At 46.7% G+C, this 24,375-nt stretch overlaps 9 protein-coding genes across 9 annotated transcripts; 5 read left to right on the top strand and 4 right to left on the bottom strand.

Annotated features, from left to right (window-relative positions):
• The first annotated feature begins 96 nt into the window (after positions 1-96).
• F4822DRAFT_419110 (PR-1-like protein) lies at positions 97-1,526 on the top strand. The gene has a single exon (XM_051459583.1). It carries the CDS (start codon positions 534-536, stop codon positions 1,287-1,289), a length of 756 nt encoding a protein of 251 aa, XP_051310005.1. The 5' UTR covers positions 97-533; the 3' UTR covers positions 1,290-1,526.
• On the bottom strand, positions 1,514-3,299 carry F4822DRAFT_419109 (glycoside hydrolase family 43 protein). The gene is made up of 2 exons (XM_051459582.1): positions 2,352-3,299; positions 1,514-2,281 (listed from the first exon to the last, which is right to left on the bottom strand). Exons 1-2 carry the CDS (start codon positions 2,820-2,822, stop codon positions 1,556-1,558), a joined length of 1,197 nt encoding a protein of 398 aa, XP_051310004.1. The 5' UTR covers positions 2,823-3,299; the 3' UTR covers positions 1,514-1,555.
• A 905-nt stretch (positions 3,300-4,204) lies between these two features.
• On the bottom strand, positions 4,205-6,588 carry F4822DRAFT_440359 (putative siderophore iron transporter; the record flags this gene model as incomplete). Its single annotated transcript, XM_051462742.1, has 7 exons — positions 4,205-5,153; positions 5,219-5,305; positions 5,359-5,600; positions 5,652-5,819; positions 5,887-6,219; positions 6,296-6,377; positions 6,436-6,588. The coding sequence occupies 7 exons, from the start codon at positions 6,586-6,588 to the stop codon at positions 4,473-4,475; spliced, it is 1,746 nt and encodes a 581-aa protein (XP_051310003.1). The 3' UTR covers positions 4,205-4,472.
• Positions 6,589-7,665: 1,077 nt separating this feature from the next.
• F4822DRAFT_64219 (enoyl-CoA hydratase/isomerase) lies at positions 7,666-8,886 on the bottom strand. The gene is made up of 2 exons (XM_051463789.1): positions 8,812-8,886; positions 7,666-8,672 (listed from the first exon to the last, which is right to left on the bottom strand). The coding sequence occupies exon 2, from the start codon at positions 8,614-8,616 to the stop codon at positions 7,786-7,788; it is 831 nt and encodes a 276-aa protein (XP_051310002.1). The 5' UTR covers positions 8,617-8,672; positions 8,812-8,886; the 3' UTR covers positions 7,666-7,785.
• Positions 8,887-10,484: 1,598 nt separating this feature from the next.
• F4822DRAFT_64158 (acetyl-CoA synthetase-like protein) lies at positions 10,485-12,670 on the top strand. Its single transcript, XM_051463788.1, has one exon. The coding sequence runs from the start codon at positions 10,916-10,918 to the stop codon at positions 12,587-12,589; it is 1,674 nt and encodes a 557-aa protein (XP_051310001.1). The 5' UTR covers positions 10,485-10,915; the 3' UTR covers positions 12,590-12,670.
• An 834-nt stretch (positions 12,671-13,504) lies between these two features.
• F4822DRAFT_419076 (FAD-binding domain-containing protein) lies at positions 13,505-15,377 on the top strand. The gene is made up of 2 exons (XM_051459581.1): positions 13,505-14,625; positions 14,693-15,377. Exons 1-2 carry the CDS (start codon positions 13,673-13,675, stop codon positions 15,186-15,188), a joined length of 1,449 nt encoding a protein of 482 aa, XP_051310000.1. The 5' UTR covers positions 13,505-13,672; the 3' UTR covers positions 15,189-15,377.
• A 93-nt stretch (positions 15,378-15,470) lies between these two features.
• Positions 15,471-16,358, top strand: F4822DRAFT_440357 (uncharacterized protein; the record flags this gene model as incomplete). Its single annotated transcript, XM_051462741.1, has 2 exons — positions 15,471-15,572; positions 15,691-16,358. The coding sequence occupies 2 exons, from the start codon at positions 15,471-15,473 to the stop codon at positions 16,138-16,140; spliced, it is 552 nt and encodes a 183-aa protein (XP_051309999.1). The 3' UTR covers positions 16,141-16,358.
• Positions 16,359-16,418: 60 nt separating this feature from the next.
• Positions 16,419-20,235, bottom strand: F4822DRAFT_434163 (uncharacterized protein; the record flags this gene model as incomplete). Its single annotated transcript, XM_051461962.1, has 4 exons — positions 16,419-19,309; positions 19,375-19,818; positions 19,881-20,041; positions 20,102-20,235. 4 exons carry the CDS (start codon positions 20,233-20,235, stop codon positions 16,419-16,421), a joined length of 3,630 nt encoding a protein of 1,209 aa, XP_051309998.1.
• Positions 20,236-22,024: 1,789 nt separating this feature from the next.
• F4822DRAFT_434162 (cytochrome P450) lies at positions 22,025-23,975 on the top strand (the record flags this gene model as incomplete). Its single annotated transcript, XM_051461961.1, has 6 exons — positions 22,025-22,451; positions 22,507-22,689; positions 22,746-23,220; positions 23,291-23,574; positions 23,637-23,738; positions 23,788-23,975. 6 exons carry the CDS (start codon positions 22,025-22,027, stop codon positions 23,973-23,975), a joined length of 1,659 nt encoding a protein of 552 aa, XP_051309997.1.
• Positions 23,976-24,375: the final 400 nt, after the last annotated feature.

Raw genomic sequence — 24,375 nt, 5'->3', positions numbered from 1 at the left:
TCTCCAACCGCTACGTCATCCCCTGAAATCCTTAACAAGTTTAGCAGCTTGGAAGACCTCATCCTTCAGGGAATCTGCCAACTTCATCTATTCGTGCGATGATGGGTCCCAAATTTGAGGCCTTGATTTTGGTCTTTAGCCGCCCGCGAGTTAGATATCTCAATCGTTAGCAAACGCAAAGAATGCTAATTACTTTATTGTAAGTATCCGGTTGGTAAGTTGCCACCAGAGGTGATTCAACTTTGTCTTATCATTTCTTAAAAGACTACACCTTGAAAAGGCCTTTGTTTCTCACCAAGATATTATTCGCCTTGTCGAATCGAGAATCTATTGTCATGTGAAGTCACAATATATCGCCTATTCACTTACGACTTGATGATTGACTTGATTTTGAGCCTCTTCAATTAATCAAATTTGTAGCACTGGTTGCTACTGGGGAGTCTACGGCGTTCCTTATAGCGCATATTGTTGCCGCAGCTCTAATTTTATACCACCAGCTTTTTTTTTATTCGTTCGTCTGAATTATCTCTACGATGGCTATGTCTATTTTAAACATGCCATTTCCTTTCCTATCCCGCTTAATTAAACCACTTTCCCTTCTCTTATCCCTCCTCATCTTCACACAGCTCGCAGCGAGCCAGACGGTTGTCCAAACAGTTGTAATAACCGTCGCCCCACCAATCCCCAGCGAAGCGCCCTCCTTCGTAGACCACGACACTTTCACCAGCGCAATCCTAAACAGCACCAACACCTACCGATCCTCCTACAACGCATCCTCACTACGATGGAACTCAACCCTCGAAGCCTTCGCCTCAACCTACGTATCCACACACTCCACCAAGCGATCCCTATCCCTTTCCGAATCCTTCCTCTCCATCTTCAAAAAACGCGACGGCGAAAAATGCCACATGGCCCACTCAGGCGGTCCCTACGGCGAGAACCTAGCCCTCGGGTGTTCCGACGCGGGGTCCTGCGTCGATATGTGGGCAAGCGAGGTCTCGGGGTATAATTACGATGACCCTGGTTTCGGCGAGAGTACCGGGCATTTCACACAATTGGTCTGGCGGGATACGACGGATGTTGGGTGTGGTGCGAAACTGTGCCCCGGGAATGGGGGTTGGTATTTGGCTTGTGAGTATTGGCCGCGTGGGAATATTATTGGGGCTTTTGCGGATGAGGTTGGGGAGCCGGTTAGTGGTGCTATGGCTTTGGGGAGGAATGGGGGGTGGAGGGGGGTTGAGGGGGTGGTGTTTGGCGCTGTGGTCGTTGCTTGGTGGGGGTTGGTATGAGGTTAGCATTGAGTTATGAGGGATTGGCGTTTTTACATATCGAACAGGACTGAGACGGTTAGGCGAGATGGTGTGTCATGGGATTGTATATCTTTGTATGCCTCGAAACGATTTCTATGAGATAACTAAAATGCGGGAACATTGGAAGGTATTCACGAAAAATAGGAAATAGGGGCGTCGGAAGTATTATACTATTAACGTTTATTCGAAAATCTTTATTATTTGTATTATGCAAAATATATATGCTCTAGTTCTATTTAAAACTTCTATTTCTTGACCAAGGCTTGTTGTCCAGCCGGGACATTAAAAGGCCCATTCTCCGCGAGTGGGAAATTCGGCGTTCCGTCATCGTTCCAAGTAAACTTCTGTATGCGGGCTGTACGGTACAAGTCCGCGGCGGGGTTCGGCGTTGTTTGCGCGTGGTACACGATATAATCCTCGGAACCATCCGGTGACGAGACGAAACTGGCATGACCGGTTCCGTATACGCCGGCTACTGTGTTTTGGTGGAACACGCATCCGGCTGTATGCTTCTTCCAAGATTGATATTCCATCGGATCATTTCCGACGAGCTCTAACATGCCCAGGCAGTAGTACGGCGTGTTAACGCGTGCTGCTGAGTAAATAACGAAGTTCTGCCCTGTCTTCGGGTTCGTGAGCTGCTGCGGGCCCTCATTCGTTGCTAATCGAATTGGTCGTCCGTATGGCACTTGTTCCCAGGGCTCGTTCGGTATGCTGATGATGCGACGCTCGGCAAATGTTGAGCTAACTGTCCACGGGTCCGATAATTTGGTAATGCACAAATTGGCCGGCCATGATGAGTATTTTTGCTCCCAGCATGAGTAGATGTGGTATAATTTGTCTTCGAATTGGAAATATGTTCCGTCAATTGCGAACATGTCGTATGTGTCAAGCATGGGCTTCAATTCGAAGTTGGCGGTCCAGGGATCAGGTCCGTCCCCTGCTAGGACGAACATTCGGTGGTTGATCGCCTATAATTGCAATTAGCATTCAATTCCTAGTTCAACTTAGGGGCTGAAGAGCTATATTATAGCGACTTACGGGACAATTAATCGGGCACATAGCGTCTAATAGTGGGGGTGGGTTATCCCCATCTGATGTGGCAGTGAAAATGATATACCATGAACCAGAAATGTTATGTATCTCAGGAGCCCATAAACTTGTCGACCAGGGATCGCCGCTTGTGGCATTAGGGTTAAAAACAACTCGACTTTCCGCATTATCCCAATTATCTGTTAGGTATCTCGATCGTCTAAGGGTGACGTTGGTATTCGTCGAGTAAGTGAACAGGTACCAATCCTCGCCATCGGCAGTGTATTTAGTCATGAATGGGTCCCCGATATTTAATGTCATGACAGGATTTGAGAATGTCGCGTTAGTCGTTTTATTCGTACCGACAGCGGCTGGGTCCCAACTTGGGGAGCTTCCTTTATTCTGGTCGAAGACTTGGGCAGTAACTGCGCCCAAGCACGAAGCCAAAGTGGCTAGACGGGAGAATAAAGGACCCTTCATCTTGACGTTGTGGACTATAGTGAGTTGTCCGTCTATCTTACTCTAGATAATGAAACTGACGTCTAGGCTAAGTAAACAACAAGAGGAGGGGTTCCTAGAAGGAACGCGCTCTCGTGGGATTCATTCATCTTAAATAGTCCTCTCAACTCAGGCCTACTAGGTAAGTCTACCTGGGTGGTGCCGATGCGGTGGAACGAGCCTCCCCAGTTCTTTCTTACATAGGGTAAGCGGTCAATGGTTAGTTTTGATCTAAGAAAGTGCCTCGGGACAGGGCAAGTGATTCAATTCGTAGGATGAATTCATATTAACAAGGAGGGTAAACAGTTCCTGCTGATGTTCCGGGGTTATCCAGGTCGAATCCTACAAAATACAATGGAATAGTCGGAATAATCGCGAGTCAACGTTGCACTTCTCCATCTTGTGCCAACATTTAAACCTGGGGTTGGTGAGGAGACCGCTGCGGGGTAGCTACTAGGGGTCCCTATAGGGATTAGATAGGCGGTTGGGGTGGATATGATCTAGCTGGGGTTTGTTTGGAGTATTTTCCTTTCCTCACAACAGTTTCATCAATTTACCTAGGTAAACTAAAGTTGTGATTCTATTTAAACGATTTTTCACGCTCGAGTTGTGTTTTATAGTAAATATGGAAATAATTCTAGCATGACTCTAAGTAAATGGCAATGTCTAGTCAAGGCGAGTCGAATTGAGTCAAAAGAGCCTTATAAGGCACATGCCCCTAACTTCGCTAACTATTACCCCGACCGAGTAACTAGCCCCCGAATAGTTTAATCCTTTAGCGCTTTCCTCTCCCCGCGGAGCACCTTCTGGGCGATGTGACTGATTGAAGTCCTCCAATAAGACAATAGTACACTTCCATTAAAGGAAACAAGGCTCAAAGCTAATATCTCGAATAACCTCACACTAAAAGAGACCACGCGTGGGACGGGCCGATTAAACCATAAGTCTAATTAAGTCTACGCAATTTCAATTTTTAATAAGACCCGAGTAACTTAATATGGCTTGATCTTATATGCTATATACTATCATCTGGTTGGAGAATCTGCTTTTCAGTTGGCGTTGCTTTATAATCACTTCTATTGCTCTGGGTATTTATAGGGGCCTTTACCCCCTAAAAGTAGTCGTTATAGGATACGTTATGTTCTAGCTGTGTGCTTGAAGTAGATTGTGTCTCTGTGATTGGGCCTATAATTAGGCCTGGGAATGTTAGAAATGTGCTATAATAGGCCGGCTGGGGCCTTTAGTTACAACTGAAAACTTGCATTTACTGAGAACCGCGTGCTAGGTAGCAGGAGATAGAAGGCGTGAACAGTGCGTATAGCGTACTGTGAGGGGTACTTCAAGAATTATTTCACCAAAATCCCCCCTTAGCTCTCAATCATCATTCATACAACAACCGTCCATTCTCATTTTCATCAATAACGCTGACAACAACTTTCCTCTCGATGCCAATATCATCGCGTTTATATTTCAATCGGATATCTTATTATATGTACAACTTGGTATCATCTCTCGGAGAAATACCGCTAGAGCATTAGGTAGGGTCGCCACGTTCAAATCGTATCAATTCAATCGGTTCGACATCTCATCTTTTCTTCATCAATCGCAACCACATATATCGTTCCTCTTTCTTCATGCCGATACAGACTCCGAACTACTTCCATTTCCAGTCGCCTTTCCATGCATCTTACGGTGGACGGTGTCGGTGAGATGTTTCTTAGCATCCTTGGAAAAGAGACAACCAATAATGGCAATACCTCCAAATCCAAGACTTGCCAGGTACACCGTCTTGAAGGCCTGCGAATAAGCTGTTGGTAAGACTCCAGCGACAGCCTGTGTGATAGCGGGGGTAATGCCCGGGAATGTAGCGAGTTTACTGCTTAGAACAGCTGCGACTAGCGAAGGGACCTTCTCCGCAGGAAGGCCAGCAGCAATCGCTGCAGGGCCAACATTAGCGGGCACTGTCGAAGCCAGGCGGTTGGTCAGGATACTGCTGTAAACAGCCACTGCGATAGAACCACCAGCCGCACGGATAGACGCCAGTAAACCGGACGCAAGACCGATATCAACAGGTCTGCAGAATAGAGGGGCCAACGCCAGCGCGAAAACTTCGATAACACCGACGAAAAACGGACCGATCATCGTAAACGCAATTCCGGCGTTCAGGGTTTCGGGGGTAAGCGAAGCGCAAGCACCGACAAATGCGACCATGCAGAAAGTCGAGAAAATGATCCAGTATCGAACGTTGCCGCCAATGTTCACGAAAAATCCACCAACTGCCTGACCGATAGCGGTGGCGCTAGCTACCGTGCACTGTAATTTTTAATTAGCGACTGATCTACCCACTGAACCCCCTATTATACAGGTGGGACACTGACCGAAATCCAACCACCGTAGGTGATATCTGAGGTATAAAGAGCTTTAACTTGCTGGGGCCACAACAGAACTGCAGAGTAGTACGACATCTAAAACTTATTAGTCGCCATTTCATCAGTGCGCACGGCAAATGATAACTCACAGTTGCAACCGTAGCACAAGCGACAAGACTGATGAAGCCTCGGTTGGCAAAGAATTGGACGGGGATAGCCGGGTACTCGAGCTTTGCATATGCTTCATAGATGAAGAGGACAACCAGAAGCGCCACTCCAATAACAATCGAAGAAATCGTCGCGGCCGAGTTCCAAGGGTAAATACTTCCACCCCAGCTCACACCCATCAGAAGCAGAGTCAGACCAGCTGTCCATAGGAAACTTCCAACGTCTGAACGTCCTTGTTAGCCCCATGCCTCTTTAGTATAGGGGCAAAACTTACAGTCGAGTTGCTTAAGTAATTGCATCTTGGTCTTTCGCTCGTGTAGGAGATCGAAATTTGGCGGGTGGTAAAAGAGGAATAGTAACACAATAGCTACCGAGCACACGATGATGTTCAAGTAGTAGCACCATCTCCATCCTAAGTTAGGGTTCTCCAACACCGCGCGAGCTATAATAGGGGTTAGTAATTAAGGTGTGAATTCAAAGATGACCAACAACCAACATCTGCAACTTACCAATCATAGGACCAATACCAGCAATTGGTGCGTTCGACGCAAAGATCAAAGATATGACAATTGGTCGGTACTTGTTGGGCACCAATTCACCGATAGCCACGTTGAAACTCAGTTGGACAGTCTCACCCAACCCATAGACGGCGCTACCAACGATCAAAGTGTCGACGTTCTGGGCAACTGAGCAGACAATGATACCGATGAGGGCAACAATATTGCCACCAATGAAGAACCATCGTCGCCCGAAGAGATCTGAAAGTCGTCCAAGAATCGTATATGTGAAAGATAAAGCGAGTGTTCGAGCAATGTTGACCCACGAGATGTAGGAGCTAGGACCTGGTTCATGTTAATCCCACCGGACTTTGCTTACCCAGGTACCCCGGGCCGAGTCTCTACGACTTCGTAGACTTACCGATATCTGCGTTAATGTATGTCAATACATTTGTTGGTAAGAGCAAAAAGATGAAAGCCGAAATAGTCGATAAACTGAAGCCCTAACGAAAATGTAAGTTGCGATTGTCATTTTCAAGCATGCTGACTCTTTCGACTTACGGCTACCGCTCCGAGAAACCCAACAGAATAGAAATACCCCTTCGGTAAGTCATCTCCACGCGCAGCTGATCGAATTGACGAAGCATCATCATCTATTATCTTATCGAATTTTTCGATTCGCTCAATAGGCGACGCAGGCTTTTCGATCTCCATGATGACAGACGATGCGCTTGATGAGAGAGGACTCAAAAAAGATTGACTAGCGCCGCACGCCGGGTAATAGGAAGAAAGAAAGAAAGAAAAGGCGGCCACTCTGTCAACAGATAGTGTTCGGCTTCGATCGAAAGGAAGCGATCTACAGCGGGAAGAACGAGGTATGTAAGTGGGAATCCGTCTATTTAGTCTTTGGGGGATCTTTAGATCCTATGGGGGGAAGGGTTTATTGATTTTAGCCAGGGATCGCCTATCGTACACTTTCCATACTCAGCAGTTGGTATACAATACCAATGGATGGGGGCCACAGTTGGTACGACCCGGGACCAGGCTCCCGAAGAAAGGGGACCGCCACAGGGCATGGTCGGGGAGAAAATACTGCTTACGGAATGCGGGAGGAACGTCTGTTCGGTCTGGCTCCTATAGAAACCCTGAACGAATGATACCTTTCTAACCTAGTTCGCACGATCTCAACAGCAAACCCGCCACAATTGCGGCCGAATTTCCCTAGGAGATCAACCCGAATGGACAGTAAATGATGCATTAGTTCGGTAAAAATACTAGGGCATGTTCCTCTTTCTTTCTTGTCCTGCTAACCGTTTACTTACATGATGGCAAGGATTCGCAATCCAGATGCTACGGTACCTAACAAAAATGGTAGGTTCCTGGTCTTTTTGGTTATTAGTTTCAGGCATGGTACGTGAATATTATGCCAGCTAACATGCTGATAGTCGCATATGCCAAGTGGCACTTGTTCGCTTGCCATACAATCTACCCCTGACGGAATATATCAATTTGAATGTTCGCGATGGTTGATGAGGAAAAGTCCAATTGTCACGGATGTCACTGACCTTCAATCGTGCCATTATAATATCTACCTAGGTATTTGTTATTAGGTATCGTCAAGGTAGTATATCTTTCTTATCATATGTCTGTGCGGATCTCAACAGCTTTTTGGTTGTATGTTACTATCTCGATTAACGGCCTTTGCTGTGCCTCATCTGGTTGTCACATCTGAAATCAGTCGCAAACTACGAGAACTTCTCAGAGCCAATCACTCGATATTCATGCCCCTGGCTTCCAGAATACCACTGCATGTTCATGCATATTCGGTTCCAGATCTACGTTTGTCGTCGTCTTTTCTGACTCGTAATTAAATTATTCAAACAACTTCCTGACTCGAAATACACGTAAACTTCAAAGCCTACTCCCCTTCCACCGAGGCTCTCTCTTTTCAGCAAACGCTTTCAAGCCCTCCAGTATATTCTCACCCCTCTGCAACTCCGCAAATTCCTTTTCCAGCGTCCACTCCACAGCTCTCTCCACGCTCGCCGTCTCCCACCCCTGTCGCAGACCAGCACGCGTGCATATAATCGCATCGGGACTATTCTTCGCGATCATCTCTGCATACCTTACGGCTTCCTCCACCACGTGCTCTTTCGGCACTACTTTATTTACAATACCCCATTGGTACATCTCCTGCGCTGTGGCGTTGCGCCCGGTAAGTGAGAATTCAGACGCTCTTTGTAACCCGATACTTCGGATCAAGCGAGGCAACGCACCGCCAATGGCCGCGATCCCGCGTTTTACTTCGGGGAGTCCGAAGGTAGCGTCTTCTGCGGCGACGACGAGGTCGCAGTTTACTACGAACTCGCACCCGCCGCCCATAGCTAGTCCGTTCACAGCTGCGATTACGGGTTTTTTTCCTAAGCGCCGGCTTAGCGGTTTAAAGGCCGGTGCGTTGCCCATTCGGTTCTTAGGGTCGGAGTTTGAGGACATGGAGTTGTTCCATTCTTTTAGGTCGGCGCCGGCGGAAAAGGCGCGTCCTGTCCCGGTGATAATGGCGACGCTGAGATTGGGTTCTTGGTCGAACCATTTCCATATTGAGTCCATTTCCCATTGCGCGGTTGTGGACATGGCGTTTAAGTCTTTGGGTCGGTCCATGCGTATTAGAAGTACGCGTGGTGTTGGATAGGACAACTTTAGGAAAGTTGGGGTTGCTGGCGGCTCTGTTTCTGTTGGCGCCATTGTGAATGTCTGAATGTGAGTATGTAGATGCTTCTTGCGACGAGTTCCGTGATACACTAGTATGCCAGGTAAGTTAATGTGAGCGATGAAAGCCCTCCTATCTTCAATGGTTGACTAAGCGACGATGATTGCTACCTTCTTGGTGTACGAATGCATGATTCGTGATGACACCTCAACTTAAGAAAACATGACTACCTCGGTTCCAACATTCCGTTCAAACACAAGTGAGATGCTGGTCAATATGCAAGGTATGACGATAGTACTATATCGAGACTATAGACACGAGGTAAAATGTCTGGGTTTGTGGGTCGTTACCACATAAAATAAATGACCTGCATCTTGAGAAGCCGGGGTTGATTGATCGCTTATGCAGATTCGGAAGTTCGTCAGTTCGCCCGGGGATGCCAGGTCCACCAGATGGCACCCACACCTTTTTTGAAGCTAGGTACCCCGGAACGATACCTAAACGCCAAGACTTGAGAAAATGGTTGGTGGTGTGGAATAGTGATGGCCTCATATCGGTTGTGTTGATTATAGCTAGAATGGATTGTAATCTCCAGTTGGGTAGAGCTGGTAAGACACTAATAGTAGCCTGTATTGAGACGACACCGCTATATTTACTCCCAAATATAGAGCTAAGCCGCCACTACGGTAGCAGATCATAGGGCATTTAGGTCTCAACTCAGGCTAGACTACCCCTACAACTCCATCGTTTTGTTAAAGCCAAGAATTAGGCAGGCGTAAAACACGATTGTTGAAAAGCATACTTCGGCATAATTCATCAGGTTTCAAAAATATCTTATAGATAACCCTATTTTAATGCGACTTTTACTCGGTCGTAGTCATAATATTTTACAGAAAATACTAACTGAAAATCGCATATAGCTTCCACTGTCAAAAACACCTTATGTAATTCATCATGTCTTACCTAATCAGAGGCTTTCGTAATCGTTGCTTTTATAATGGATGATATTAATAATCTGGAGAGTGGGCGAGCGTGTTATTAACCTGCCAAATTCATCAACCAAACTTCGCAACACTACGTCTTTCGTAAGGGGCAATCTCGGCGCGCTCTTGAAGAGCACGCGTGGCATAACCCTTGAAGAACTCCTTAATGCCAACTGAGGATGATGGTGTTTCAATCGAAGTATCTCAATTCTATAATAACCACCAAGTAACGTCGCCTCTATCTTGTCGTTTGATTAAGTAATCTTACGCTCTCGAGAATGTCTACGTAATCATAAAATGTCTTAGAATTATCGCGGTTATTGCGTCTACATCGGGCTTGGCTTCTTATCATCATCCTCGCTAATGGTATTGTCAATAACAGCTTCGAGTATACTACCTTTATTTATGGAGCGCTTCGGCCGAGTAGCCTCAAGTTCACCAACAAAGATGATACCCCCAAGTTTGCCGGATTGCCCCTGTAGGGCCTAGCCGGCAATGCCCGTAAATGGATACTTAGCAGGCATTCCGATCCTATAACCAACTACGGACGTATTTCAACAACGATTCCGGGCGACCTGCCGAACCTGGAAAACTAGTCGTTTTCAATACTCCCATGTTTCTTAAAACTGAATGTGTTCTAGATCAGTCGACCTTTTAGTACATGATGGCTCGGACCTCGATAAACATAAACATTTTCGCCACTACGGCTTTTCGTCATTATAGTTCATAGTAAGTTGATTCTTGGGCGATTTTAGGCTGAATTACCATAGGATATTTATGTGACTACCAACGGGATTACATCTGCAGGTATGTTGGAACTGCAACGCAGAGACTTCACCAACGTAAGAATGAAGACGAAAACTCGTTATAAGCATAGGCTACTCATACCCCTGAATGAAATATTGGTTGGCACGCTCTTCATTGCCACGTTCAATACACGATGGTAACATTGCATTAGGCCGAGCCAGTGTAAAGGACTGTTACCCTACCTTATAGTCGTACCTGACTATACCTAAAAGATATTACCGAAAGTACGGTTTGAAGGCATTGCGAAAAGAATACTTCATTTACCTGTTCGTAACCGGACTTTCCGAGAACGGTCTTATGGCACGGTGACCCATACATATCGATCTCATCGTGCAAAAAGCCAAGCAATTGCTAACGAGAAAGGTCATCGTACCTAGTCATTCATAACAAATTATGATGAAACCAGTCATATGTGTGACACTGGGGTTGTAATGAGGCGAAGGCCCCTTTCAACGTTTCCAGTAACATTAACGTCTATCAAACTCGTTACTCAACTTCTCATTGGAGTTGTGTTGGACGCAGATCTGGCGGCTCAAGGATAACGATGAGGGTCTATCGCTTCGGCACGATAGATATCCCCAGGGATCTAAATTTAACTGAGTTGCTTCATAAATCTGCCTACCTAGATCTCCCAAGATCGCACTTAATCGCCAAGGATAGCCTCACGAACCGTAGTATAACTATCGGTGAGCTACAAGACCGTGCTGGGAGAATTGCGAATGGACTCAAGACCAAGTTGAATCCCACCGACCAGGCAAGATGGGCTATCATTTTGCCTAACAGTGTCGACTTCCTTGAAACATTTCATGCGATACTTTGGACGGGAGGCGTGGTCTGTCCTATTAATTATGCGCTAAAAGCGGCGGAGATTGGTCATGGAATTGCGGTATCGCGACCGCATTTCGTGGTTGCCTATGGAGCCACGATACCCATCGTCCGGGAAGCTTTACAGGTTGCCAAGAAAGAACTCGTAGAGCAAGGAGTGAATTGGAAATTGCCTCATGTCATAACCGTTATCAGCCGGGTGAAAGGGCTTCCGCACTTAACGGATGACTACATCTCACTAGAACGGCTGCCAATTCCACACTGGCCTGACACGGCGGAGCGCTTGGCGTCGATACACCTATCATCCGGTACCACAGGCAAGCCAAAAGGTGTCGAGTTAACACACTACAACTTTGTATCAAACTGCTGCCAGCTCTTCGCCCACGACCCAGAGCAATTCACACCAGGTAGTCGGACAGTAGCCTACACACCATGGGCGCACATCGCTATGACAACATTACCGTTATTCCTAGGTCCTTACACCGGCATGTTACACCACGCTATGCCGAGTTACAACCTCGAAGAGTTTGCGAAACTAGTTGGGTCTAACCAAGCAACTACATTCCAAGGCGTCCCAAGCGTAGTCCTGCAGATGGCCAACTCAGACATCACAAGCCGCTTCGACTTCTCGCGCGCGCAGTACATCAACGTCGGCGGACCTCTAAAGCAAGAGCTAAAAGACCGTCTACTAAGCAAAGCGCCGTGGAAACTAATACAAGTCTACGGGATGACAGAAGCCGCGGGATACGTCGCATACCAAAAAGCCCGCGAGACACCAGCAGACGGGGTAACAGGCAAATTACTCCCGAATATCGAAGCCTGTCTAAAGAAAGAAGGTAGCTCAGAAGACGTACCCGTCGGTCAACCCGGCGAACTCTGGCTCCGAGGCCCGAATTTCACGCGCGGATACGCGTTCAATGAAGAAGCGAATCAGAAGGGGTTTCCGATGAAAGGGTGGTATAATACGGGCGATGTATGCACGATTGACGCGGAAGGGCGGGTGAGTGTGTTGGGGCGCACGAAAGATTTGATTAAGTATAAGGGCTTCCAGGTCTCGCCCGCAGAACTCGAGACGTATGTAAATGCGCATCCGAATGTGGTGGAGGGCGGGATTGGCGCGACATGGGATGAGAGTCAACTCACGGAGCTTCCGACCGCGTGGGTGATTTTGAGAGGCCAATTCAAGACGGCGGAGCAGAAGAGAACGGCGCTTCGGGAGGTTCATCGGGATATTGATGGACAGGTGAGTGGGTATAAGAAGCTGAGGGGTGGTGTTTGGGAAATTGAGGCGCTTCCGAAGAATGCGACGGGGAAGATATTAAGGAAGCAGTTAGTTGAGATGAGGAGTGGCTTATGTTCACTTGAGGAAAAGCCTCCTAAGGCGAAATTATAGATCAAGAATTCATAGATTCGAATTAGAAGGATCCCTGACGGGAATAATTAGGTAGTTCTTAATTAGAGTGCATTTCATTCAACATTCTTGCTATCTTGTGCAACGTTGAAAAGGGGGCCTCCGCGGTGAGCCGTGCGGGAGACCCGCGGCAGCGATTGGAGCTTCCTGATCGAATCGACCTCCCTAATTACCTAGGTCTATATCCGATATAATGTATACAAAAGTACCTAATATTGAACATAAAGTGGTTTATAGCTCATTCCGGGATTAGTAATACCGACGTATAGCGTATGAACCGGTTCTCAACAATGTGTGGTGTGGATAGTGGCGCCCTTTGATCATAGTACCGCATCATGAACAATAATGGAATAATTATCTGTATTATACTTCGATCTACATCAACTCCGAGTAGTTTTATACAATTGCCCCAGGAATCGTACCATTATACAATCCCTTCTGCATAGTCCCCTCACTATCCTGCCCTATAGGATTGGATAATTCGTTAAACTTGACCCCCACAATAGCTCTCCCAAGACTCTCTATTGACCGACTTCCGGTCGCGAGAACGTATAGGCACCTGGATAGGTAGTGGTACGGTTACACGACGGCAAGATTCGACGATGATTGAAAGAAGAGGGCAGGGAATTGAACTAACTGCATATAAATTCTGGACTATTTGTCAGCAGTATCTCTCATAAGCTGGCTAGAGTAAGTCGTATGCGAGAATTGCTGCAGCTATAAGTGCCTACGAATGGTTCTGTGCGAATAAAGGGGGGCTATTTTCTGTTACACATCCAAATGCAAGTCGTGCTTCGATAGCAACGAGTATCCAATTAGCTGGTAGGATGGTTTCTTCAATACTACATTGTTCCCTATTATACATCAATAACCCGGGGTGCCGGGTCGCAATTCATTGCCGTTAACATCATGTATATTTCCTGTCGATGCATAGCTAGGCAGCTATCTAAGTAGGTCTTCCCCCGTTTATGGCCTTTGCTTTCTCCTCTCGCATGTCTGGGGACCATTGGTTTCAGTAAGAAAAACATTTAAAAAACATCTACCATTAGCTATTGAGCGACCGAAATGGCTACCGCAACTATAGAGCAACTGCAGCCCCTCACCAAGCTCCTCGTAGATGCCGGGCTACAGTCGCAACTACTACTCCCCAATGACGATAAATATCAAGCATCAGTGGATTCATACTGGTCAAATACGACTAAACAGAGACCAGCGTGTATCATCAAACCGGAGTCATCGGCTCAAGTGGCGAAAGCCCTGAGCGCTATCGTCAGTGCCAACCAGAAGTTTGCCATCCGAAGCGGTGGCCATTCCCCGCTAGCCGGCGTCAATAACATCCAAGACGGAGTAACCATAGATCTTACTCATTTCACCAACATCGAATTCGATGAGAATACCAAGACTGTGAGTTTCGGTCCGGGAGTTCGGTGGAAGCATGTACACAAGTGCCTCGAGAAATACGGCTACGCGGTAGCTGGAGGTAGAGAAAACGAGGTTGGCGTAGGTGGATTTATTCTAGGTGGCGGCAACTGCTGGATGACTGGTCGGAGAGGTTTCGCGTGCGATAACGTCGTCGCATTCGAAGTTGTCCTCGCGGACGGTCGCATCGTCACGGCAGATGCGAACACTCATGCCGATCTATTCAAAGCCCTGAAAGGAGGAAGCAACAATTTCGGAATCGTAACCAATTTCACTATGAGAACTTTCATCATCCCAGGTGGGAAACTCTGGGGTGGTGTCGCGCTCTCGAGTAAGGAGCAGATTCCGGAGGGTATCAAGATGACCGTCAATTTCACCAATAGAATTGCGGATTACCCAGACACTAGTCTCATATCGTTCTTTACCCATACAATAGAGGCGAAGGATATTGTGCTTGCGGCGGCCTTATGTGAGACGCAGGGTGTTAGCGACTCACCCACTTTCAAGGAGTGGTCAACGCTACCACAGATCAATAATACGACCAAACATAAAACGCCCATTGAAATAGGAATCGAGACATTCGTACCTGCCAATTACTTGTGAGTAGAGCCCTCTTCGGTGAAGCTGTGCGACAACAATGTTCAGCTTCTAACTGGTATGTGATAGTTCCACTTGGTTCACCATAACGTTCAAAAACGACGAGCGCATCCTCACCAAAATCGCGGAAGTACACCAGAAACTCGTCAATGATCTAATATCCTACACCGGAGGCCACGATTTCATAACGCAGGCCATTCTACAGCCGATGCCGACGGTGTTCGCCGAGCGCTCCATCGAAGCGGGTGGTAACGTTATGGGCTTGGAGCGAAACAGCTCGAATGGTATGCTCCTTCAACTAACCACCATGGTTCAGACGGCCGATCAGAGGGAGTTCGCGTGCACGAAGGCGAAAGGGTATGTAGAAGAGGTAAAGGAGTTGGCTACGTCCCTTGATGGGCTTTTCGACTGGATCTACTTGAACTATGCCGATAAGACCCAGGCTGTGCTTGAGAGCTATGGTACTGAGAATGTCAAGTTCATGAAGGAAGTGTCGAGGAAGTATGACCCCGATCAGGTGTTTCAGAAGTTATGCCCTGGGGGATTCAAACTCGCGGATGTGTGATGTTTTCGTAATATTTGAGAGGGGTTCTTAATGATAGTCTCCAATATGTCGTGACAGCATAAACACGAAATTATGTCGTAATTATGCACCACCTAGAGAAAAAAAGGAGGAGGTTGGGTCAACCAAACACCGCCCCATTTTCACAGCTGAATATAATGACGTGACTTGTACTACACGAGGAGGAATTCTGTTTTGTCAATTGATGAGCAGAATTAGCGCACAGTAAGAATTGGAAGGCTGTCGCGCTCACTATTCCTTTACTTCTAATGGGTCATTTCAATTATGGGCGAAGAGACTCTCGTTTCGTTACTGTGTGCAGAGCCATGGCACCTCGACTCCAATAACGAATGCCAAATCTCCTTTCAGAAAGATTATACTGGAGAGGTAAGTTGTGATACATTGTCTATTAAAGTGAAATCTAGTAGAATAAAAGAAGCTGACCGAAATTCGAAATTCCTAGTTAATCTGTATCCACCAACCCCAAGCCTGGATCCTAGCATAGACAGAATGGAGATTACTCGATCCCGACATCGCGATTGGTGAATTAAACGAAGGAATAAGTAACCGCGACGATTCGAGCACGAGAACGAGTGACAGACCACGTTTATTGAGCAAATTCAAAATTGAAATCACCCTTACCAAACGCCACATAACCTCCAGAGGTTCGCTAGACCACGTTACCATCAACGACGAGCGACTAACAGACGCGGCATTTGGGACTAAAACGTACTACGCGCGCCTCGAGATGGGGTGCTTCCGCACAGCTTTCGAGCGTAGAGCGCACAACGTGCCCGAATGGGCGCCTCCTTTTGCATACCAACTCTCGTTAGACGAGTCGCCCTACCCGGCCCGACAGCTGTGGAAAGATCCAGACGAGGCCCCAGAACCGGAATGGTTTCCGTTTACGGAGTGGAAGGAATTCTGCAGTGGAAAGATTGTCAAGCAGGTATAATGGCCACCAGCACTCGGATATCCGGCGGAGTCGACGATCCACATTGTTTTCGGGGCCGTTTCCGACGACCAACAATCTACCCAGGATTAGATCGCATTCCGCGAACTCCCTTAGTCTTCGACTTAGACCAACCCCGCGATCGACTGAATGCGTCCTGACGCTACCAAGGCAGGTGCCCTTATGTCATAAAGACCACTGATGAATTCCAAACAAACCTTATAGGCGAGTGTATGAAGTCCATAGGGCAGTAACCAATACTGTTACGCCATTATTCCTCATCAGAAATTCATAAGCTCCATATCAGTCTCACCTATATCCATCTCCGAAAGCTCGATGACATTTTGCTCTCCGGCAATCCGATGCGAGTGACTATCGCTGACGCGACTATCAAAATCTTGAGTGGTACCCGTCGACCGAGAGGCCATCAAATGATGTATTAGATCCCGGCAACCGAAATGGCCCTTATATGCCGCGAATCCAATAGCTCTCTTGCACTGTTCCTCATCGATACTTGAGGACCCGAAATTCCATAAAAGTTGAATCATGTCGAGGCGGCCGTGCTCTGCGGCACCTTCCAAAGGCATACGTCCATGTTTCCCTCTTGATGGCTTGCTGTTGAAATCAGCTCCGTGGTTTATGAGCTCCATCGCGACATCACAATGGCCCCCAATAGCAGCTAATTGAAGCGCGGTAGCACCACCAAACATTGCAGGCGCGGCATTGACCTCGGCACCTTGTTCGAGCAGTAAACGGACTATACTGAGGCTCCCTAGCTCAGCCGCCTTCTGAAGAGGGGTTCTCTTTAAGCCTAAAGAGGCCGCTTCGTTTATACAAGCGCCACGGAGGAGGAGGAGCTCAACTATCCTTTGATTTCTTGTTTCGATCGCGTCCAAGAGAGCGGATTGTTTTAGAGTAGGGTGGACAGGGCGGACATGGTGGGAAGGGTGGACATGGTAGACACAACCAGTAGTAATGCTGTTGACATCGCCGCCAGCGTCGATTATCTTCTCAACCAATTCGAAATCATACTCCTGCGGACTCCTTTCTCCCAATTTTTCAATTGCTTTTCCAAATAAAGTTCTGGGTGTGAGTAGACGGTGACCATCGACATAGTGTCCACAAGGATAGTTCATATCTACCAGCCCCGATTTAAGGACCGCATATAACCCCTCGGAATTGTCCGGGAGGCGCATAATTCCCCGACGCACCGCTCCCTGGCCGTATCCAGCTTTGCCTCGGGGAAACTCTCGACGAAAGCGATCGAGAAGCGGCTCAACCATGGTGGGATGTTTTGTCATAGCCACTAGTAGCGCACCTTCGTCCGATGCGTCAGCTCCGAAATCGATTATTTCTTGGAGGAATTCGACGTCCTCGCTTTTCACCGCTGGTGTGAGGATATTCAAACGAGCCGAGCTTGTACTTTTATGACACAACTTTGCGATTTTCCAGAATAGCTTCTGGCCACCTTCTTCGAATGCAAGCATCACTGCTTCGGACGTGAGATTCGAATGAACACCCATATTAGCAATTATCTCAACAATGCCCCGCAAGATAAAGTCGTCATTCCATCTAATGACTTCCCGTAGGAGTGACAAACGGCTTGACCTATCACCCTCGAATAACCCGAGAGAAATACTGTATTCTATCATGGCTTGTGCAAGTTCCAATTTCCTCTTTTTCACGGCAATGTATAACGGAGATTGGTAGCGCTTCTTCTGCCCGTCGAATTGTCGCGAACTGAACATCATCCCACGTCCGAACTCTGCTCCGACTTCGATCAGCTTCCAGGCAAAATCATCTAAGCCATGTAAAAGAGCAATGGTAAGAGGTTCATTTAACCCCACGTCCCGGAAAGTGGAGTCCATTTCGAGTAACTTCTCTGCCCACAGAAGATTGTAACTCTCAAGTGCTATACAAAGTAACTCGTTGAGATCGTAAGGGGTAAGACAGCCGAACAGCCCATCACTCTCCAGCATAGACATACGCTCTTGGTCTCCAGATTTAAAAGCGTCGATGATCTCGGCTTTATCTACATTATATTTTAAATATGGGTACCTCTTGAGGATGATTTTGATAATTTGTTTGTCTCCGTTATCGATTGCTATTTCGAGGACCTCCCCGGCGGAGGAGCAGAACGGAAGCAAGAGTTCTACTAGTTTAGTATCCCTGCGTCTGGTAGCTTCAGCTAGAGCATACTTGAAGGCTTCATCGCATTCATCCAAACATCGACGGCCATTTAAACTTATGAACCGATTGATGATGGACTCGCTCACCTCCACTGAGCAGTACCCAAGGGCTTGGACAATATAGCTTGGATTGGTGATGCCTGAAAAAGCCTCTGTAGGCATCTGGAGAAGCGCGGGGATTGAGATGGCCTTTAATTGCGGTGGAAATGACCTCACGCTGATAAGCCGGACAAGCTTTTCCCCAACTGGAGCTTTAGCCTCCACAAGTCTTTCGACCACCTCTAAGAATTCTGGATCAAACGTTGATTGAGATCCGCGATAATTTAAAGTGAGCAACTCTAATGCAGTAAACCTCGAGAACGATTTATTCAGATTGAGTCTGCGCTCAATGAATAGTCGTAGTACTTTGAAAGACTGGCTCTGTGCGGCGTATTCGAGCAGCGTATACCTCTCTCCTTCATGGTAGCACACAAACTTTTCCACGTCAATCAAAGGGAGATCAAGCAAGAGGATAGTGATATCAACATAATCAGCCTCCAACGCCGCTCGTAGGGTATTCTCTGCAAGCGATTTGGCCGCAAAGCTTGAGCTAGAACGTAGAAAGCCCACGAGCACCGCCTTCATTCCTTTATGTTGGCTTATGAACCGTAGAATACCGGTCGCTGATATATCCTCTAGGCTGGTGAAGCCATTGATGATTGACCTTAGCAGCCTGCCGTAGCATCGAGTTTCAGCAGTAGTCTCGCTTGATATCATGACTTGCTCTTCTCCGATGAGAAGTTCCTCCGAAAATAGGTAACCGAGAGCTTGTTTGTATGGTGTCGAGAGGTGGGCTTCAACGGCCTTCAAGTTTCCAAATGCCGCAAGAAAGTCATCCACGTCACTTGTTATCTGCGACACCATAAAATACTGGGAAACACTCAATTTGAGGTGGGCTGAAGAGGACGAGCGATATTTAGAAGGCAGTATTGGATCACAAGTACCTAGGCAAATTAGCTTCTATCAGTATTGAGTCTAATAGCACTAGGTAGGCGTTTTTTTCACTTACTCTTGGCGACCATGGCTAGAATCTCGGAGGATGGGAGCTCAACAGCCCAAGATAGCCTCCCAGAGATGGGATGGGTTAAATTTGTCGCGCCCACTATCGGTGAGGATGGATGAGCCAGTAACGATGGACTCCCGCTGAAGGTAACTCCATTTGTATACAAGTTTAGTGCATTTGATTGAGAATAACTCTGAGGTTCAGCACGAGTGTTTTGGGCCCTGAATGATGGGGTAAGAAAATCGTTATTAACCCGCGCCTGGGAGGTAGAGCCTATGAGTTGGGACCCTGTGTCGAAAGTGGGGGGATACGCAAAAGGGGGCAGACCGGCACCTACGTCCACCAATCCAGATTCTGCGGATGGGGTGGCTGGGCAGGTTGTTAAGTCAAAATCGGTCCAAAGGGGGGTAAATATGTTCTCCGAAACTCTAGTCGAATTATGGCTAGTATCTATATACGTTGAGAATAAGTCAACGGGGTGTGTATGCGCCTATCCTTGCTGTACTACATACCTATCGCTATGGCATGTTTCCAATTACTGTTGTTGCTCTCAATACTATAGGGCTGTGGTGTCGTACCCATTAAACTCATTGCATGCCTTTGAGCCTTGTGTCGTTTCGTATTATATTTACAGACTCCCCATTCCTTCAATCGGGTCTCATATTGGGATTTCCTGCTTAGAAGTTAATTTGGCTCTATTGTGAATGAGGTGGAGTAAGCAGTTGATACATACGATGCGTTGAAGTTATGGCGCATGCGCATTTCCGAAATGGCAACTTTGAGTGAGCTCTTTGGACGCAAGTATATTCCTAGGATTCGGTCTTTGTGACGCTCCCACTCTTCTATAGGTATTTGCCGTGCTGGCATGATGAATGACTTTGTGCGAAGATATGAGCGTGGTTTTCCTTACGGGTTTAGTTCTTTGGGTGAATTTTAAATTGTATAAATATGAGTTGGTGATAGTCAAGTTTCAATTGTGTTGGTATGCCATTGCCAAGGACGTGGCGCTTGGTCGGCAGATTTTGCTGAAATCCCCCAGATTTCTACGAATTCGCAGTAGATATTACAATAGGCGCCCAGGGCGCGCACGAGAAGGCAAACCGTAATCAAAATATGCAGTGAAACGATCAGTTTAGGGGAGTAAGCAGCAGATCTCCCACCACACATACCCTCCACAACCAAGCCAGCCAGCCTTGTGAATCACCTGGCGCTGTTAGAAATATCTTCCAATGAAGGGTTGAGCTTTTTCTGTGCACCTTTATTTTGAATATGACCCGAAGCTGTGCTATGAGCATGATCATGCCGAGGGCTGGAAACAGCAAGAACGCAAATTTAGTGGCTCCTTGACGAGAACTTGGAAAACTTGATAAGTTGCTGTCACGTTAGGTATATAGGCGCTGTATGTACGTCGTACATCAGCGGCGTCGCTTTTTACGGCGACAGTTGCTGATGAAGTGTGTAATGAAATCTGATTCTATGAAGCAAAGGAATTAGTATGGCTAGTAGTTTCATTTTGGTCATTGGATAGACGACTCTAATATTTACATGATTCTCAAGGATTTCAATTTTAGACTTCACATATTTAGGAATTCATCCGTATGGGGGGTGGTGGTAGGCAAATAATTGATGTGACTACTTGAATTCTTAAGATTTCACTGTCAGATTTCAATTTCAGAGATACGTACCTAGGTACCTATTACTTAATATACAATCTTGATTGGGTAAGACCTCACGGTCATTCAAAAGAGGGGGTTATGCTGATTACCTAGGATAATGCCTTACAGAATACCTAGGTACTTGCAAAGATTTTAAGCCTACCTACCAGCCTACCCACTAAGGCAACGGCTTACTTGTCGATCTAGGCGATGACTAACTTCCTGGGTTGCGTTCTTTGTTCCATTAACTAACCTGTATTCCCATTAGCCAAGGTTCCTACTATATCGTGACCCATATCTTAATTAGATAATTCGTGATAGCTTTGGTGAACTTCTGCTTCATTATCTGGTCGAAAGAAGGCTGGATAGATATATCTACTATTCGATTAATTGCTATCTTACTTACTCAAGTAGGTATGTAGGTAATTATATGAGAGGAGATTGGCCAGCATCCGCCGTCACACGCCATCGCCTATTGGACCAACTTTTGCTTTTCAGCTGTACACTCACAATCCCTCGGGAAAGGATGCGCCATATAATACGTCACAAACTGACCTATAGCTTTCTTCCAAGTATAGAGGTATACATAATCAGAGACGGCACACCGGAATACCCATGTAATTTGGAGTAGATAATGTACGAACGCCACTTTGTCTAACGATAAAGCACCAAAGATATTCCTTATTCTACGCCACATTTCAATATCACGAAGATCTATAACGCACTACTCGAATGGATGGTTACATAACCGCCCTTTCCCTAACCGGATAAGGGAAACCAGATAACGTACCTATCCGTCACACAGTATGAAGATTTGTGATCGGGTTGCATGTATGCTATCAATGAGAATCTGGGGTATCTCTAGGGTCCTTTATCTGGGTATGTTGCGTGGAAATAATGATAAAGGTGCTTCAAATAACTCAAACTCTCCAGTTCTACTATACCAATCTCATTCTCACGTAGGTATCTGTTCACTCTACACCTAAGCTTAGGTATTCAAAATGGCTATCGCAAGTGAAATTTTTGAGACTCATGAGTTTCACTATGTCCTACTCGGTATCATAATTGGTCTTATCGCCCATCACAGAGTCTTCATCTATGGCGAGTGGCACATATACGCTCCACAGATAATCGTTTCTCATGGCGTGACGATCATATCGTTGCTTGTTGCTAGACTATGGCTCGGCAGGTCTAATACGGGGTTGGCTGCGGGCACTATGCTGACGGTATTTTATTGTTACCTATGTTCCCTTACGACTAGTATAATCGTGTATCGAGTTTTCTTCCATCAGCTCACTAGGGCTGGGTTCGCAGGCCCGTGGTATGCCAGAATCAGTACAATATGGCATGTCTGGGCGGCTAGGAAAGCTAAGAACCATTTGATACTAGAAAAGTTATATAGAGAGTATGGCGACTTTATTAGAACTGGTGAGTATGAAGAGATCCTAGCCTATCGGTATTGCTAATCCAGCTTCTCGGATAGGCCCAGCCGAGATAACTGTCTTCCATCCTGATGTTTTTATTGCAATTGATGGGCCCAGAACGGAATGCATCAAGAGCGAGTTCTACGACTTCCTCTATCCTAGCACAGCACTGGCAGCAATTCGCGATAGGAAACTCCACACTACTCGTCGACAGCAATGGAATCATGGCTTGACTCCAGCCGGTAAATACATACTTTGCAATCTGCTACTAATCGGCTTAAGTTAATCGTACTTCTAGCATTGACGGAACACAACAAGAAAATCCTGGGGCACATTGATATGCTTGTTAAAATCATCGAAGCTGACGCGGTTTCGGGTTCCCCAACGAGGATGGATGAGGTACTTTACTGGTTCAGTTGGGACGCGATGGGTGACTTTGTATTCAGCAAACCATTTGGCATGCTAGAAAAAAGGCAATGGCACCAGCTTATTTCTGGTCTGAGGAAAGGACTATTCGCCCTTGGTCCCTTAGCCTCTGCGCCGTGGATGATTCAATGCGGATTTCGACTTGCCCCGCGTGTAGGAGCTCTCAAAGACTGGGATAATATGATGGCATGGTGCACAGACCTTATGAAAAGAAGCCTTGATACCGATTATACGAAGGATGCGCCTAAGGATCTCTCATATTATATATTGGAACGTGATAATACCACCGGTGGCGACCCTATGGCCTGGGTTTACGGAGACAGTTTGCAGTCGATCGCAGCGGGCAGGTTAGCACCTCTACCCCTGCCCCTTTTTCATCCCCTTACCCCTTTTTAACCTTTTTTCTCCACAATATAGTGAGCCAATGGCTGGCACCCTACTCTGTCTTTTTCTCCACTTAGCGAGACACCCGCGATACGCAGAGAAGGTCTACGACGAACTCATCGGGATCGATGTGACCGATCGTGGCGCCTTAAGCCAACTAATCTACCTAAATGCTGTTATAAACGAGACCATGCGACTCTCCCCAACGTTACTCACCGGCGGCGCTAGAAAGTCGGGCGAGAATGGGGTTACGATCGGGGGTACATATATACCTCCTCACACGACAATCATTGCGCCTCGATGGATTATCTCTCGAAGTAAGTCCCAAACCTGGTCTCTACCGCAGAGTTACGGCCTCTTCTAACTTTGCTATCACTAGGAGAGGATTGCTTTGAACAAGCGAAGGAATTTATTCCAGAAAGATGGGGCATAAGATCAGACATGCGACACAATCCTGCTGCTTCCACTCCTTTTGCAACCGGTGAGGCCTTGTTCCCCAACACTGATATTATTACTCACCATATGTACAGGCCGCAACTCTTGCGTGGGTCGACAGCTCTCCTTAGATACCATGCGCTGCGTAGTAGCGAAACTAGTGAAGAAGTATAAGGTCCGTTTCGCTCCGGGCGAAACTGGCGACCGTGTGTATGAGGACATGATTGATCATTTCACGACGACTTACGGCACTCTCGCTTTGTGTTTCGAACTTAGGGAGTAATGCGTATTATCGCCGGCATGGCGATGAATTACTTTCTGATTTCAACGGTGGTTTTACGAGGGATGCGCGATGTTTCAACGGGGGCGACGACTTACCTGCCACGCGGACCCAGAACATTCGGGCGTCCCGGGTTTCGCTCACTAAAGTACTGCTTCGCGTTCTCCTTAACGGCAGATTCAATAAGCCACTTTGATTCTGGTTCATCTGAGGTCCCAAACATATCGACTTAACCTTATTGTTGGGTAGTCATAAGTGTCGCTTTTCTTTGACTGACATAATATGGGGCGAATTTCTCTTTTCATCTTATGTAGGACTATGACTAAGCTAAAATGACTAATCTCGTGGGAATCAATCTGTTCATTTGGTATCCATAGTTTTTTTTCTAGTTCTCACCAGTATC

The sequence above is a fragment of the Hypoxylon trugodes genome (assembly GCF_022578975.1).
Source record: "Hypoxylon trugodes strain CBS 135444 unplaced genomic scaffold F4822scaffold_10, whole genome shotgun sequence".
Lineage (NCBI taxonomy): Eukaryota > Fungi > Ascomycota > Sordariomycetes > Xylariales > Hypoxylaceae > Hypoxylon > Hypoxylon trugodes.
This window is presented reverse-complemented; position numbering and strand designations above follow the sequence as displayed.

Excerpts from the sequence above, each read along its gene's own strand:
- F4822DRAFT_419110 (XM_051459583.1), top strand. The coding sequence starts at position 534 with ATGGCTATGTCTATTTTAAACATGCCATTTCCTTTCCTATCCCGCTTA.
- F4822DRAFT_419109 (XM_051459582.1), bottom strand. The coding sequence starts at position 2,822 with ATGAAGGGTCCTTTATTCTCCCGTCTAGCCACTTTGGCTTCGTGCTTG. Across the intron at positions 2,282-2,351 it reads TGTGCCCGATTAATTGTCCC|GCGATCAACCACCGAATGTT; the intron begins GTAAGTCGCTAT and ends TTGCAATTATAG.
- F4822DRAFT_64219 (XM_051463789.1), bottom strand. The coding sequence starts at position 8,616 with ATGGCGCCAACAGAAACAGAGCCGCCAGCAACCCCAACTTTCCTAAAG.
- F4822DRAFT_64158 (XM_051463788.1), top strand. The coding sequence starts at position 10,916 with ATGAGGGTCTATCGCTTCGGCACGATAGATATCCCCAGGGATCTAAAT.
- F4822DRAFT_419076 (XM_051459581.1), top strand. The coding sequence starts at position 13,673 with ATGGCTACCGCAACTATAGAGCAACTGCAGCCCCTCACCAAGCTCCTC. Across the intron at positions 14,626-14,692 it reads TTCGTACCTGCCAATTACTT|TTCCACTTGGTTCACCATAA; the intron begins GTGAGTAGAGCC and ends GGTATGTGATAG.